Here is a 15105-nt window from a genome sequence, read left to right on the forward strand (position 1 = left end):
AGAAAAAAAAAAGTGAGCCACACTTCATCAAATTTACATGTAGACTCATTTTCCTAGCGATTTCTAGGAAAGAAATTCTTATAATGTACTTCGAAATTTTTTTTAAATCAGAATAATACTGTTGGGCTTGAAATGAAACAAATACTTCCCCAAGGTCAGTGGCCGAGAGGCAACGATGCTCCTGATTCCTTCTCTCCTCCCGCTATCCCATCACCAAGTGCACCCTAGATCAGACGACTACCTAGACGGCCTAGGTGAGGCAGCAACCCAGGGAGATGGGAGGAAGTGGAGCGGAAACGGAACTTCATTGTTCGCGGGACCATCTCTTCCCGAAAGAACCCGTTGGTAGCGCCTGCGCAGTGCGCGCCCTTTGTGCCGGGCTGCAGCAAGCTAGTTGTTTGTATGTGTTTCTCCAAAGCCGTGGAGGCGGAGCCGGAGGGGCGTGGCCTGTCCTGTAGAAACCTGACTGGGCTTGCCGAGGGAGATGGGCGGGCGTAGGGCGGAGCTTCCGATAACAACACTCGGAGCTGGGGTTGGTGGTATTTGTTGCTGCGCCGCCACCGCCCGAACCATGGTCCGCTCTCCTCTCGGGCTCTCTTAGTAGCAGCAGCCGCCGCCACCCTGTGATCACTGGCTTCACTTTCTCCTCTTCTTCCTTCTGTGCCACTTGCTTCCCGGCGCTATGACCGTCGTTTCCGTCCCGCAACGGGAGCCGCTTGTCCTGGGCGGCCGCCTTGCACCCCTGGGCTTTTCCGCCCGTGGTTACTTCGGGGCCCTGCCGATGGTGACCACGGCCCCGCCGCCTTTACCCCGGATCCCGGACCCCCGGGCACTGCCGCCGACCCTCTTTTTCCCTCACTTCCTCGGGGGAGATGGTCCCTGTCTGACTCCTCAGCGTCGCGCTACAGCTCCTTTGACTAACTGCAGCCTCGCTACGGCGGGGGGCACTCCTCGGGCAGCGCCAAAGAAGCGGAGAAAGAAGAAGGTGCGGGCCAGCCCGGCGGGGCAGCTTCCCAGCCGCTTCCACCAGTACCAGCAGCACCGGCCGAGTCTGGGGGGCGGTCGGAGCCCCCCGATCGGCCAGAGCGGAGCGCATGAGGTCCCGGGCCAGGCCGCCGCCTCGGCCCCGGCCCCTGCGGCCGCAGCCCGAACTGAGGAAACGAGTCCTGTCCTTGGCCCGCTGCCGCCCGGTCAACCCTCGCTCAGGAATGAGGTGAGAACTACGAGAGGGAACTGGGGGCTGTAGGGGAGTTCGGCCCTCAGATGGCCACAGCCCAGTCTCGGGTTGGAGCCCCGCACTGAGGCTCTGGAGGGTGGGGGGGGGGGGGTGAGGGGCGGCTGTTTACTCGGGAGGGAAGTTTCCGTGACGCCCGCTTAGTTCTTGCTGGGGGGAAAAGGGGGAGGGGGCGGCATGCGCTGGCGCTGCTGATTGGCTCCCGGGAACCAGCCAATGGGAGGAGTGGCTGCGCCCCAGCAACAGCCCTGATTTAGAAGCCTGGCAGCGTTCCAGGGGGTTTCGGCGTTCGGGGCGCGCGGTGGGGTGGGGGGAGGGAAGGGGCCCGCGGGGTGACGTCATCGCGCGCTACGTGCGGAGCGCTCTGGCGCTCATGAAGGAGGCGAGGCCGGGGCGGGGTGGAAGGGGCAGGGGCAGGGGACTGTTTTCGGTTTTCCAACCGTTGGTAGCTCCGAGCCTGGTCGGTGAAGCGCTTGGACCAGCTCCTACCGCCCTGGCTTGAGATTTTCAGTGGGCTGTAAGCGGCTCAGATGGGAGATGCCCCGTGTGGGGCGTCTAGTTCCCTTAGGACTCTGCCCTTCGCGGGTCCGACCTACTTAGCCGTGCTTTTAAGTTGCAAAGTTGGTACGAGCGGCGGTAGAGTTAGCTGATGTACTTGTCTGCTTGAAGGGATGTGTGAAGCAATATTTTTTGCCAGTCTTCATGAGATAGTTTATTGTTCAATCATTCCCACTGTATACTGTACTGGACTTTATTACTTTTGTCTAGAATAATGAAGTTTTCGAAGGAAAAATTACCAGTTGAGTTGATATTTTGACGCCCGATTGCCATGCTATTGGAATACGATTGACATTGGTTAAAGTTTAAATGAGATTAAATTGCTAAAATTTTGGAAATTAAGGTAACCATGGTCAAAATAAAACTTTTTACTGACTTTTGGTTTTTACATGTTCTTCCGTGATAAAGGAAAAGTTAGTGCCATTTGTTCGGCTTATTATGTAGCAGACTTTTGGAGAAAAAATTGTTAAATACACCCTTAATGGCTCCTTAAAGTATCACAGATTTCTTACAAGTTTCTAAAATCCCATAGCTATTTTGAAATCAGTGATAGTTTAAAAAGTGAGCTTTTCTGTTTGTTTTCTAACCAGTAAGAGTCCTTTGTTTACTAGAACTACTACTAAAACCAGGGTGCTGTTTGCAATTGACTTTGACATGACATATGCTGCCTTGTATTGTGGGTTTCTATTTTTATGTCCTTTCTCTACCATGTTACAGATGTTGGAAAGGCAGTGATCTGATGGATTGATTAAACTTTGCCATCCTATCATGGCGTCTTACGAGGACCACGTCAGTTAGAAAAGTGATAGAGCAACGAAGCTCATGAAGCATTTGGTAAACCAGAAAGGAGACAGGCAGGAAGCACTTTTTTTCTGGTTATGTATTTGTATAAGTATGTATAACTGGAAAGGGTGATAAAAATTGTAAATTTGTATTTTAGTGTTAAAATTTCTGAAATATTTTGTTTTCAGAAGCTGGAAACTTTGTTTCTGTGCATACATGGTAACCATTATCAAAACACTTCCTCACTTAAAATCTTTCCTGGTAATCAAATTTTTATTTGCTCTGAAGTAATTTTAAAAGTACCTCCTTATAAAAAAAACATATTTATTAACACACTTTTTAAGTATTTAACCAGACTCTCAGACAACGAAAATGAAAGTATTTGAAAATTTCCCTTGGCACCATTCTATTCTAAAAACACTGGCCTTTGTCAGAAAGAGGTTGGCACACATATATAGAAGATAGATAATTAGTCGCCTTGCAGTTATAAAAAGGGGTTTGGAGTTGCTTTGGGTTTTGTAGTTTTGATATTTTAGAACTGGCTCTTGCATACTGTAAACAGTGGAAATTATGACTATTTTCTAGTGCTAAACAAAATGAGAGGTATGCGTATATTTGGGCATCCAGTGATATATGCAGCAAGCAAATAAGTATTTAGTGAACTGAAGTCTGGAAGAACTTTTTGAAAGAAAATATGTAGTATAAGGTTCATGACTGATTTTTCTCTTGAGAGTGTATTTACTTTTATGTTCCTTGTTTTTATAGGTTTTAAAATCAAAGATGGGAAAATCGGAGAAAATTGCCATTCCCCACGGCCAGCTTGTTCATGGTATACACTTGTATGAACAACCAAAGATAAACAGACAGAAAAACAAATATAATTTGCCACTAACCAAGATCACCTCTGCAAAAAGAAATGAAAATAACTTTTGGCAGGATTCTTTTTCATCTGATATAATTCAGAAGCAGGAAAAAAAGCCTTTTAAAAATACTGAGAACATTAAAAGTATGCATTTGAAGAAATCAGCATTTCTAACTGAAGTGAGCCAAAAGGAAAATTATGCAGGAGCAAAGTTTAGTGATCCACCTTCACCTAGCGTTCTTCCAAAGCCACCTAGTCACTGGATGGGAAGCACTGTTGAAAATTCCAACCAAAATAGGGAGCTGATGGCAGTACACTTAAAAACTCTCCTAAAAGTTCCAACTTAATAGTTCAGATTTGAGTATGTATGTAAAACATAGTTTTTCCAAAATCCTTGGACACTTTAAAAGAAAAATGGGTGCAGAAATGGAAGTTTGCCTTGTTGCCATATACAAGTGCAAAAGATGAGTTTAAAAATTTACGTACAGCTTGTATTATATTTTATACTTTGTAAATACTGTACACCATGTATTATGTGTATATTGTTCATACTTGAGAGGTACATTATAGTTTTGTTATGAAAGTATGTATTTTGCCCTGCCCAAATGGGTAGATGTTTTGTATATATCAAATGGAGAAATTTTAAGTGTGTGTCAAGGCACATGGAAGATCATTTTATTTGCACAAGGTACTGAGATTTTTTTCAACAAACAGCTATCTAATCTCAAAGTGAATATCTAAATGTGAACTAATGCACTACTGAAATTTTAAATTTGTGGCACAATCATTGTGAACATGGGATTTGTGTTTCTCTAAATTGATTTCTGCCTTCTAATCTGTAATTACTAGAAAACTCCTGTTCCCATTTTTACCAAACTTAATTTGTTTTTATTTATATCCATTATTCAAATTTAAAATACTTTTAATTTTAATGCCAACAAAATCGGTTGTAATCAAATTTTAAAATAATAATAATTTGGCCCCCCCTCTTAAACTAGTCGTGACTTTTTGTGTGTGACTGCTTTTCATGTTTGAATGTGTGACCAGGAGATGGTATTGTGTGATTGGATTTTTAACTTCCCGTTTTACTGGCTGTGAATATCAGAGTTGATACTAATTGTCCATCCTTCCTCTGTTATTTCATTAAAGGATCAAATAACCACTATCACTACCTCCCAGGACAGGAATTCCCATCTCAAAGTGCAAATGATTGTAGATAAAAGTAGAATTGATTAGCTTTTAACTTAGAATGTATTTTTATATATAAACTGTTCGATAAAGTACCGTTAGGCTTACACATTTTTCAGTGAAAGAAAACACTTGATTTACTAAATTTATATTGATCTTGAATGCTGGTACTTGAACCAAAGCAAGAATAACCAAAAACCCAATGCCACTGAGTCAACTGACAGCAACCCTATGGGGCAGTAGAACTGCCCCATAGGGTTTCCATGGCTGTGAATCTTAACAGAAGCCACATTTTCTTCCCTCAGAGCAGCTGGTGGGTTTGAACCACTGACCTTTTTTGGTTAGCGGCTGAGTGCTTTAACCACTGCACCATTAGGGCTCCTCTAAAGCAAGCATAACTGACGTTAAAACAGGAGGTGAAGATTTTGGATTCTGAAGCTTGCTTCAAGATGAATATGGCAGTTCATGTATTTTTTACTTTGATTCAGACTTTGTTATTCTAGTCAACAGTATATGCAAAGTCTATTCCAACTCAAATTCTAAAATATAACTTTCTCTATTTTTAATTAAAGCAGCTAAAATTTACTCAAGAGGTTTTCTACATAATTGGGCATTATGTAGACATGTGAAAAACAGAACTTTAAGAGGGTATATACATGATTCTCCTAAGGTGGGAATAGGTGAGAAAGGTGTTACCATCCTCCCAAGAAAAATGGAAGGTATCTTAGTTTTCTAAAGTTGCCACAACAAAATACTACAAAATGGGTGGCTCTAAAGAACAAATTTTCTCAGGCTAGAGGTTGGAATCAGGGTGTTGGCCATGTCCTTTTGAGGACTTTGAGAGGAACTGTTCCCATGCCTCAAAGTTGCTGGTGGCTTTTAGGATTATAAATGGCACCTGCCTCCATGGACACGGTATCTTCCCTGTATGTGCGACTCTTTTCATATCTGTTCTTCCTTTTTATAAAACACCACTCAGAAGGGATTATGACTAGGATTCCTGCTACCCTGGTAGGACCTTGTTTAACTGATAACAGGGAAAACTTTCTGAAAACGTCAAATTCACAGGTGCAATGGTTAGGACTTAAAACATTTTTGGTAAAACAGTTGATAAGAAAAGGGTCTTAATTCTTAACACCATTTGGTTCATGGAGAGGTGGGAGGGCAGGAGGAGAGACGCTTTCTGGCTATTCAAAGTTGGGTGTGATACAGGTGCCTTAGATTCACTTATTGACGTGACAAGCAGTGCTATAAGGTGTTACATAGAAAAAAAAACCAAACCCATTGTTGATGAGTTGATTGACTCATAGCAGTACTATAAAACACAGTAGAACTGCCCCATAGGGTTTCTAACACCATGGCTGGTGGATTCAAACCCCTGACCTTTGGTTAGCAGCCAAGCACTTAACCACCATGCCATCAGGGCTCCAGGGGTGTTATATAGACATCACAAAACCTGAGAAATAGTATTAGATGTACTACTTGTATATGCAGCCCTAGAGCTCAACTATTAGTGAAAAGTTGGTGGTTTGAATACACCCAGAGGCACCTCGGAAGACAGGCCTGGTGACCTGCTTCCAAAACTTCACAGCCTTGAAAACCCTATGGAGCAATTCTACTCTGTACACACAGGGTTGCCATGAGTTGGAATGGACTCAATGGCAACTAACAACTATGTAATCACACTTTTCCTTCCCAATATTTTAACATAAAACCAGTATCCATGGAAATGGTAGGATTTGAATGGGATCCAGTCATGATACAGAGGTAAAACCGCATCTGTTTTTTTGCCTAATAGGTGATGTTCACACTACCTTAAAAAAAATACTTGCCTTTTTTCCTTTCTTGCTCTTTGTTGAAAAGCTTTAACAACCTGTACTGTTGGGAGGGAACAAAACAGAGGCCCCCATCTCATTGCTTCTGCCCCTCAGCAGCATGTCCCAGAATGGACCTGGAGAGGACACAGCTGGCAGCTACCCAGAGACAGGAACTAGGATTGTGAGATGCTGTGGCTTTGTGGATTGGCTAGATTCCTCTACTGCCACCTCTGCTCCTGCCTACCTCCCAGAATGTTCTCAAAATCATTGAGATGTCTGGGGAAAAGTGTGCAGGTTGTCTGAGCTCAGTCACACACCCCTGCCTTGCTCCTGGTTACTCTAGGAGCAGTGCTGGAGAGAGAACAATGATTAAATGGTTAGAGATTTTTTAAAAAAGGACTGGTTTTGAGGTTAAGAAGGCCAAGAGGTAGCAATAAGAACAGATGAATTTTGAGTGGGGATATTAAGCAATCAGGTCTAAGAAGTAAGGCAAGAGTTTGGAAGATGCAAAAAAAAAAATCTGCCGTCACATCAATTCCAACTCAGTAAATCTTTACCAAAGCAGACTGCCACCTTTCTCCCAAGGAGCCACTAGTAGTTTTGAACCACAAACCTTTGGGGTAGCAGTCAAATGCTTTAGCTACCGTACCATCAGGGCTCCTAAGAAATAAATGACCACGAAGGAACTTGAACCCTCAATTTTCTGATCCAGAATCAGACGTGTCATCCGTTAGGCCACAGAACTTTTTATTTGATGTTGGTGTTTTAAGTTACCATTCCTGCTCACACAGATGCAAATACCCTTCTCACAAATAGTTGGGAAAACACATTTTAGAAGTTCAAACCATATTCTGAAAATTCTCTCAATTTGTAGTCATTCACTAAATTTAACTTTAATAATGTGTTGTAAATATTAACGGGTTGGCTTAGATGAGTTCTGACATCTCCCAAATCTAACAGTAAATGATTCTAGAATACGACACATTCACAGGTTTAATAACATTTTGCGTATGATTGTAAAAATCCTGACAATGAAGTTATCTTAGATATTTATATTAATATCTTAGTGGTCTTGCCTCTTGGGTAATAAAACTACCTCAGCCACCCCTCCTACTCTGACTTTTGACTCCTCTTGACTTTTCTCAGTTCTTTTGTGTAATATTTTAGTAACATGTCTACAATTCATTGCATGAGGCCTTGTGTGTAAGGTTTGTTCAGGAGATAAAAGGCTACATGGCAGAGCTGAATGTTAACTATAGGTGGTATGGGGAAGACATAACCACAACTAAGATACAAGCTGCATTTCCCTCAACAATCCCACAACAAATGCTGGACGAAGTAAAAACAAAAGTGAAATCATGGTCTCCCAGAGGGTAGTGACCAATTCTGGTAAATAAAGATTGTCCAGTGGGAATCTGACACCTTAGAAGTAGCATTAACCTAGGCCTTAAAGGGAACAGTATTTGGCAAAGAGGAAAATAACTAAGGCAAAAGCATGAGCAAGACGGTGATGTGAAAAGATGTGGAATGTCCAGTAGCTTAAGATAAGGATACAAGGAAGAAGGAAGATTCAATGCGTTGAACGTTGTATTGGGGTTAGAACATAGAGAAAGGGCTTTGAATGTCATGCTGAAGTTTCAATACCCTGTAAGTACAGCAGAGCTACGAGAGATTTAGGAGCAGGGGAATGAGATTCCTGCTTCAAAAAGAAAAAAAGGGAATGTGGAGAACAGTTTGGAAAGGGGAAAGCTTGAGACAGGAGGACCACTTAAAGGAGGTATTTCACTAGTTCAAGAGAAAAAGTCCTAAAGGACATTATCAAATGGCATAAGAAGGCATGGTCATATTGGGGGGATATTTTGGAGGCAGAATTGTTAAGACTTGAGCATCTGAATTTAGGATGAGAAAAGATTTTTAACTTGAGCAAGAGGGTAAGACGCAATTATGGAACTCTGGAGGACTGAAATTTTAGAGGAAGATAATTTGACACATTGAATTTTAAGGTGCCTAAAAAAAAAAAAAATTTTTTTTTTTTATAGGGCATCTGGAAACCCTGGTGGTGTAGTGGCTAAGTGCTACAGCTGCTAACCAAGAGGTCAGCAGTTCGAATCCAGCAGGTGCTCCTTGGAAACTCTACGGGGCGGTTCTACTCTGTTCTGTAGGGTCGCTATGAATCGGAATCAACTCGACGGCAGTGGGTTATAGGGCATCTATGTTGAAAAGTGCAAGTTGAAAGAAGATAGGTCAGGCCTAGATTAACAGCTTTGGTAACTGTGTACAGAAACAAAACACAAAAATGGAACTGAAATATTTTTTCCTATATTCTCTCCTTTCCTCATAAGGATTTTTTTTTTTTTTTTACCAGTACTCTTGACCTTATACTTTCTGCCTCCAATGGACTCAACTTCATCTATGATAATAAACTAGTTGTTGAGTTAGAACATACTTCCCCACTGAAAGTTTTAAATGATGGATGGGTTCTCTTGCTGCCCGTAAAAGTCTTTTTAGCTGACAGTACTAAATTAAGTTCTGAATTCTGATGCAGTGTCCCAACTGCTAAGAAGGTAGAGAAAAATTTCTCAATTTCCTTTCCTTTTCTTAGTCCATGATTTTAAATTCAGTGAAACAGATTTTTTTATATTATTATTTTTTATTTATCTTTTTGTACCTCTCGTATCTCAGAATGACCTTCCCCAACATGTTGCTGAATACATTATCCTTTATTTTAGAGGGAGGAAGGCCCCTAGCCCTCATGCCCTCCATACACCTCCTTCAGGTTGAGGGAATCAAGGACATTTATGTACACTTGGATATACGAACACACTTCCTGCAATATTTAAATTTTTGAAGGAGATGGTTAATCTACATTTGTTTATCACACCCATCTTGCTGAACATTTGATTCCTGAGCTAACTCCTCCAAGTTGTTTTTGCTTATTTGTATTTCATTCCTTTCTCTTCTGAATCCAGATCATTTAAAAACTCTCAAAAATTGTTCCACAATAGTTTTCAACGGGGGAAAAGGCTTACGTGTTATGAGATGGCGAAGGATGCAGTCTTGTAAACACAAATAATGTGTAATTCGGAAACTACTTATATTGAAATCTGAAAGGATATTTAACTTACATCTTATAGAATGCTATTTGTAAAAAAAAAAAAAAACACAAAATTTTAATCTTGAAAGGAATTTTCTTGATAGTTTTACATAGAATTCTCTGAAGGTATGGGGTGGAGTTTTTTGTTTTTATAATCTCATATACTTGATCTAAACCTTTTCCTTTTTTTTATTAGAGTTCTTGGGTTAATCTGACAGTTGTCAGATTGTTACACTTCTCATATTCTTTTGCAATTTTCTTGAGGTTCTAAATTACATATGCTAAAATGAGTACTGTTTACGACACCCAGGAATTGTATTACCAAACTTCAGACTTTAATTACAAAAAACCCAAACTGAATTACAATTTAAAAGAGGTGTTCCATTTACCGAGGGTTCATTTTTGAGATTTTAGAATTCATTTTCTACAGCAGAATTTACAGTAATATTTCCTGAGTATAGAAGTAGCCATACAAATTTAAAGTTCCCCCTATTAGAGGAATAGCTTATCACAGGTCATGTGACATTAATTACAGTATCCAAATTAACTAAGAAAGGGACAAAATGAGAAGACTGGTAGAAGTAACCTACATGGATAAACTGAAAATCAGAAGCAGATTTGTTAAAGGAGGCTACCAGTTCTGTTCAAGCTCCATTTAATTAGAATTCATGGATCTTAGAAGTTTAACAGCTTATAAGAAAAAATAACATCTTTAAATACGAAGAAAATTTTCAGTTCTCTAGCCATTCTCACAAGTACACGTTTATTAACATGGAAGAAAGGATTCAGTAATTTTTCCTAGTCTAATAGTTTAATACGTAAGTGGTAGAGAACAAGTTAGAACTCAGAAAAATGTATGGATTTTAATATATGGTTGTAAAGATGCTAGATACTAATCAAACTCCTCCAAAGCTGGTTATATATACATAAAAAACTAGTTGCCATGAAGTCAATTCCAACTCATGGTGACCCCATATATGTCAGAATAGAACTGTGCTCCAAAGAGTTTTCAATGGCTGATTTTCTGGATGTAGATGACCAGGCCTATATTTTGAGGTGTTTCTGGGTACAGCTGAACCTCCAACCTTTCAATTAGCAGCTGAGCTTGTTAACCATTGGCACAACCCTACTCCTCAATTATTACTGACAGTTTACTTATTAGAAATTGTTAACCTGACTAGTTATCAAACTCAAACATGTCATTTGTAGACTAGAATTTTGGGGAGGGAATGGCAGAAGATATTTTGGATACTCTGGGTTATTTGCAACATGCAAACAGCCTGTTTGGAGTATGGAATTAATGACCAGTCACCTGAGTTAACAAAAATCTACTTAACATTTAGGGTAACTTAAACATACCTTTGCAGTAGAAAATACTTTAAAATAGAAGACCAGATTCAGTTTTGAGGCTAGTAATTAATCAAAACAGGGACAATAAATCAAAAGTACTTCTCCTGAATACCAGTAAAAATTGAACTCAAAATTGTCTATTAACGGTAAAATCGTTACATCTTTACTATTGTATTTTAACTAGCATCATAAAAGGTGTTTATAAGGCTTTGGTTCTGGTCCTATCAAAGGTGAACAAAATCAACCTTATTCTTCAAATGATCATGGTTTTACTGTTCATAACTTTTAGAAGGGACTAAGATCAAGGATTGGAAATGCCCTCCTCTACCAATCTTCCAAGGCAGCTCCTTGAGTCACTGTGCATTCAGTCCAATCTCCTTAATACTGCATCTTTTTCTTATGTTTCTGTTAACCACCTGATGCTTGAGACCAGATCCTGAATTTCAGAACTAAAACAATTATGTTTATGAAAGATATTCAATCAAGGTTTTCTGATCGCTCTTTAGCCAATTAGAATACCCACTTATGAACATTCCAGTTTTTTCCAAAATTTTACTGTTAAATTACAGAGAATTGAAGGATAGATGAATATACACATGATAAAGCAAATTTACTGTTAATTGTAGAATCTAGGTAGTAGGCATATGGGTGTGCACTGTAAAATTATTCTTATTGAAAGCTTTTATAATAAAATGTTTTAAAAAACTAGGAAAAACAGACTGTTTTACTGGTTGGTTTACTTAAACATACATAAGCTGAATATTTACGAATAATTGTAAAAGCTCACTCACATGTAATATACAGCACAAATAATTAAGTTCATCTTTTCAGGTTATACATTTTTTCTTCGCACTTTTTTCAAATACATTGGTTGGTTTTAAAACTTCTAAAATAGAAGACCTCAAACTAATGATTGATACACCAAAACCACCAAAAATAAGAACTGAAAGATAAAGGATGTTGTATTTAAGCATTGGCTTATTTGGGAAATGTGACAGTTGACATTAAATAAATTTATGAAAGCAAAGGTCAAAAGTGGAGATACTGGTAGTTTCTAAATTAGTTGGATTTTGTTTGAAAAGCCTGTTTCAAGTATGGAATCAATGAGTATAGAGTCACTTTGAAGTTAACAAGTATCTAGCTCTTACAGTAACTAAAATATACCTTTGCAGTAGAAAATATTTTAAAATAGAAGGCCAAATTCTGTTTTAAGGCTAGTAGTCAATCAAAACAGGAAAAATCAGAAACATTTTATTTACCCTGAATAAATATTACCCTGAAGAAAGGGGAGGATAAAAGGGTTGGCAGAGATTTTATTAAAGACTGAAAACGGTTTATAATTACTGTGCGTACTTTGAAAGTTACAGAAATTATGTGAAGTGGAATTACCTGAATTTCCAGCAGTAAAAAAAGATTCATGACTCCCAAAACAGAAGAAAGGGGATGTCTGAAGTGCTAGTTAGCAATGAAGTGACTAGGGAGCAAAAGGGCAAAGCAGTGTGCAACTCAATGCTTGGTTAGTTCCTACCCTCACAAAGCTTTTAATGCTGAATTAGCAGCAGTGGAGCCAATGGAATCCAAGTGTTGTTTGAAAGCAGCCTTTAGGTGATGCAGCTCCACTTTCCAACATGGACATTCACATAAAAGCACCCCCCAAAATTATTAAAGAGTGTCAGTTATATTTGACCACTGGCAGCTCAGAGCTCTTTATCAGGTACCATTCATAAATGAGATATTTTAGAAAATAAATTTTTCATCCATTATTTTTAAATGGTATTTTTTTTAAATCTCATTTAGTAGATTATATGGTAACAGTAGAGAATTATGAAGTGTAAAATACCAAAATTGTTAGATATATATATTAAAAATTATAATAAATATACCAACAAAACTAAAACATTTTAGTATTTATAATTCAACTACATTGAAAATTAAGGCTGAAATGTTATCACTTGCAATGATGTTAAAGAATTTTTTCCCTGAAGTCCTTATGAAATTACATAAATATTTCATAATGCCTTGAAATTTAAATAATGTTCCTTTTCATTTTTCAAATATAAGATTACCAGAAGAGGCTGACTTTTTATAGCTATGTCAATTCTGAAGAGGTTTTCAACAGAATACTTTTTCTTAAGGTGTAAAGTATTACTACAAATTAGATACTGCCTCAAGGGCTTAATAGGAATGGTTCTTAATTCCCACACCTCACCCTTCCCACACTCACATACGCCCCCACACCAAAAACCATTAAAACGTTCTTACTATTAAAATAAGTAGTCTATCAGTTGGGGCTTTGAAGACTATACTGAGATTGGTGTTGAAATTAAAGTCAATTTAAATCCATACTATTAGGAGTAAGAAAACCAGAATGTAGTTTTCTTTAGTACAACAGGTACTCATAGGCAAAGTTTTTATTGTTTTCCTCAGTCTACCTCTATAGTCCTCTATGAAGCTATTTCTAAAAAGCACGCAGTACTTAGACGTTTTGTCAGTAGACTTACACTCCTAGACTAGAGAGGTTGTATTTTTGCATGTTTCAATTACACTATTTGAGGAACTACTCATCTTACGCAAGCTGAAATACACAAAAGATAAAACAGCAGTCAACATGCAGTCGACTCATTTCTAGGGCTAAATACTGATTACTGATTAGGAATTTCCTCACCTTAAGTGACTGACTCTTTAAATTTTCTACTGGCATTCTGAAATAACCTAAAAATTCAGTTATTTTCCTAATATACAGTCAGGATATTCTCCATGGCTTTAATTTGTAATCTATTTACTAGTTTATAAAACAACAAATCTTGGTTGATTATGGATTTCTGCTTTACGCAGACATATACTTAATAATCACATAATACTTTTAAAAATGGTAACCAACAACTCACTGAGTATCCATCTACCTCCTCAAGTTGATACTACTTCTTTCCACAAGTTCAGAGTTAAGGTACATTCCTAGAATGAGTCAAGAAAGACTAATCATATAATCATTTCCCTGAAAACGGAACAAAAACACTTATGAAAATACTAAACTACTACTATTGGACATGATCCAAAAAACCAAACCTGTTGCCATTGAGTCAATTCTGACTCATAGAGATCCTATTGGACAGAACAGAATTCCCCATGGTTTACAAGAAGCGGTTTGTGGATTTGAATTGCTGGCCTTCTGGTTAGCAGTTGAACTCATAACCGCTGCGCCACAAGGGCATGTTCATCTATACTTATTTTTTATTCAACTTTTCTTTGTGTGTTTCCTTTAGATAAAATGGTACTTGTCATATTTTAAGTACTGTTTTAAGTTGAATCAACTTGGACTATGTAACATTTCTGTGAGGGACTACTACATTTCTAAACGGGTTATTTTACTTGACTCAACTATCTTTGTATTGAATTGGCCTAATTTTATGAACATCTTTTTAAAGGTGTACACGATGTAAATTTTCCAGGGTGCCTAATTCAGAACCTGACAGGCCAATGCCAGAATTAATACTATGATACTAAGTATCCTATTTTCATCAAGGGAATGATGCTAAAATGCATAATCCCCATTAAAAACTTGTAACTTTTCTAATCAATTACGTACCTAAATTAAAGAAAAAAAGTTTAATGCCTACTCCATACTTGGTACTGTGCTGGGCATCTTTTAACACTGAACAACTCCACGGGACAGATACATCCCCATTTTAGAGATTACGAAGCTGAGTCTCAAATTTGCTAAATAATTTGCTCAAGGCTGCATAGCTAGTAAATGGATGTGTGGAATTAAAACTGAGTTCTGACTCCAAACCCATACATGTATCACTGAACCACGTGTCTTGAAACCGATGGGAGTTGTGGGCTTGTTTCAAAGTACAATAAAACTACGTACCTATCTTTTGACAACTGCAGACAGCAGTATGGCATTTAATTTCACAGGGCCCAGACCTCCTGAGGCTCTGAGTCCATGATACCAGGTTAAGATTCCCCTGCACCCAACCATGCTGCATATGTAGCATGTATTTATCTACACAGGTAACCTTAATATTCTGTCACTCTATTTGGAGAAAAAAAAATTTTAAACTACAAATAATTACAATTTTAATGTAGTTTAGAAGAACTATAAAAGTATTTCTAAATCCATCTTCTTAAATGTTGACTAGTTTTGCCTACTGCAATGGAATTAGAATAAAGGCAGCAATTCTTAGCCATTTATTTGTAATGCACCATGTCACCTGAA

At 38.7% G+C, this 15105-nt stretch overlaps 1 protein-coding gene across 1 annotated transcript; it reads left to right on the plus strand.

The window, feature by feature from the left end:
- The first annotated feature begins 516 nt into the window (after nt 1-516).
- Nucleotides 517-4258, plus strand: PNRC1 (proline rich nuclear receptor coactivator 1). Its single transcript, XM_049897211.1, has 2 exons — nt 517-1213; nt 3341-4258. The coding sequence occupies exons 1-2, from the start codon at nt 683-685 to the stop codon at nt 3782-3784; spliced, it is 975 nt and encodes a 324-aa protein (XP_049753168.1). The 5' UTR covers nt 517-682; the 3' UTR covers nt 3785-4258.
- The last annotated feature ends 10847 nt before the right edge of the window (nt 4259-15105 follow it).

Source organism: Elephas maximus, chromosome 1 (assembly GCF_024166365.1).
Source record: "Elephas maximus indicus isolate mEleMax1 chromosome 1, mEleMax1 primary haplotype, whole genome shotgun sequence".
In the NCBI taxonomy this organism is placed as follows: Eukaryota; Metazoa; Chordata; class Mammalia; order Proboscidea; family Elephantidae; genus Elephas; species Elephas maximus.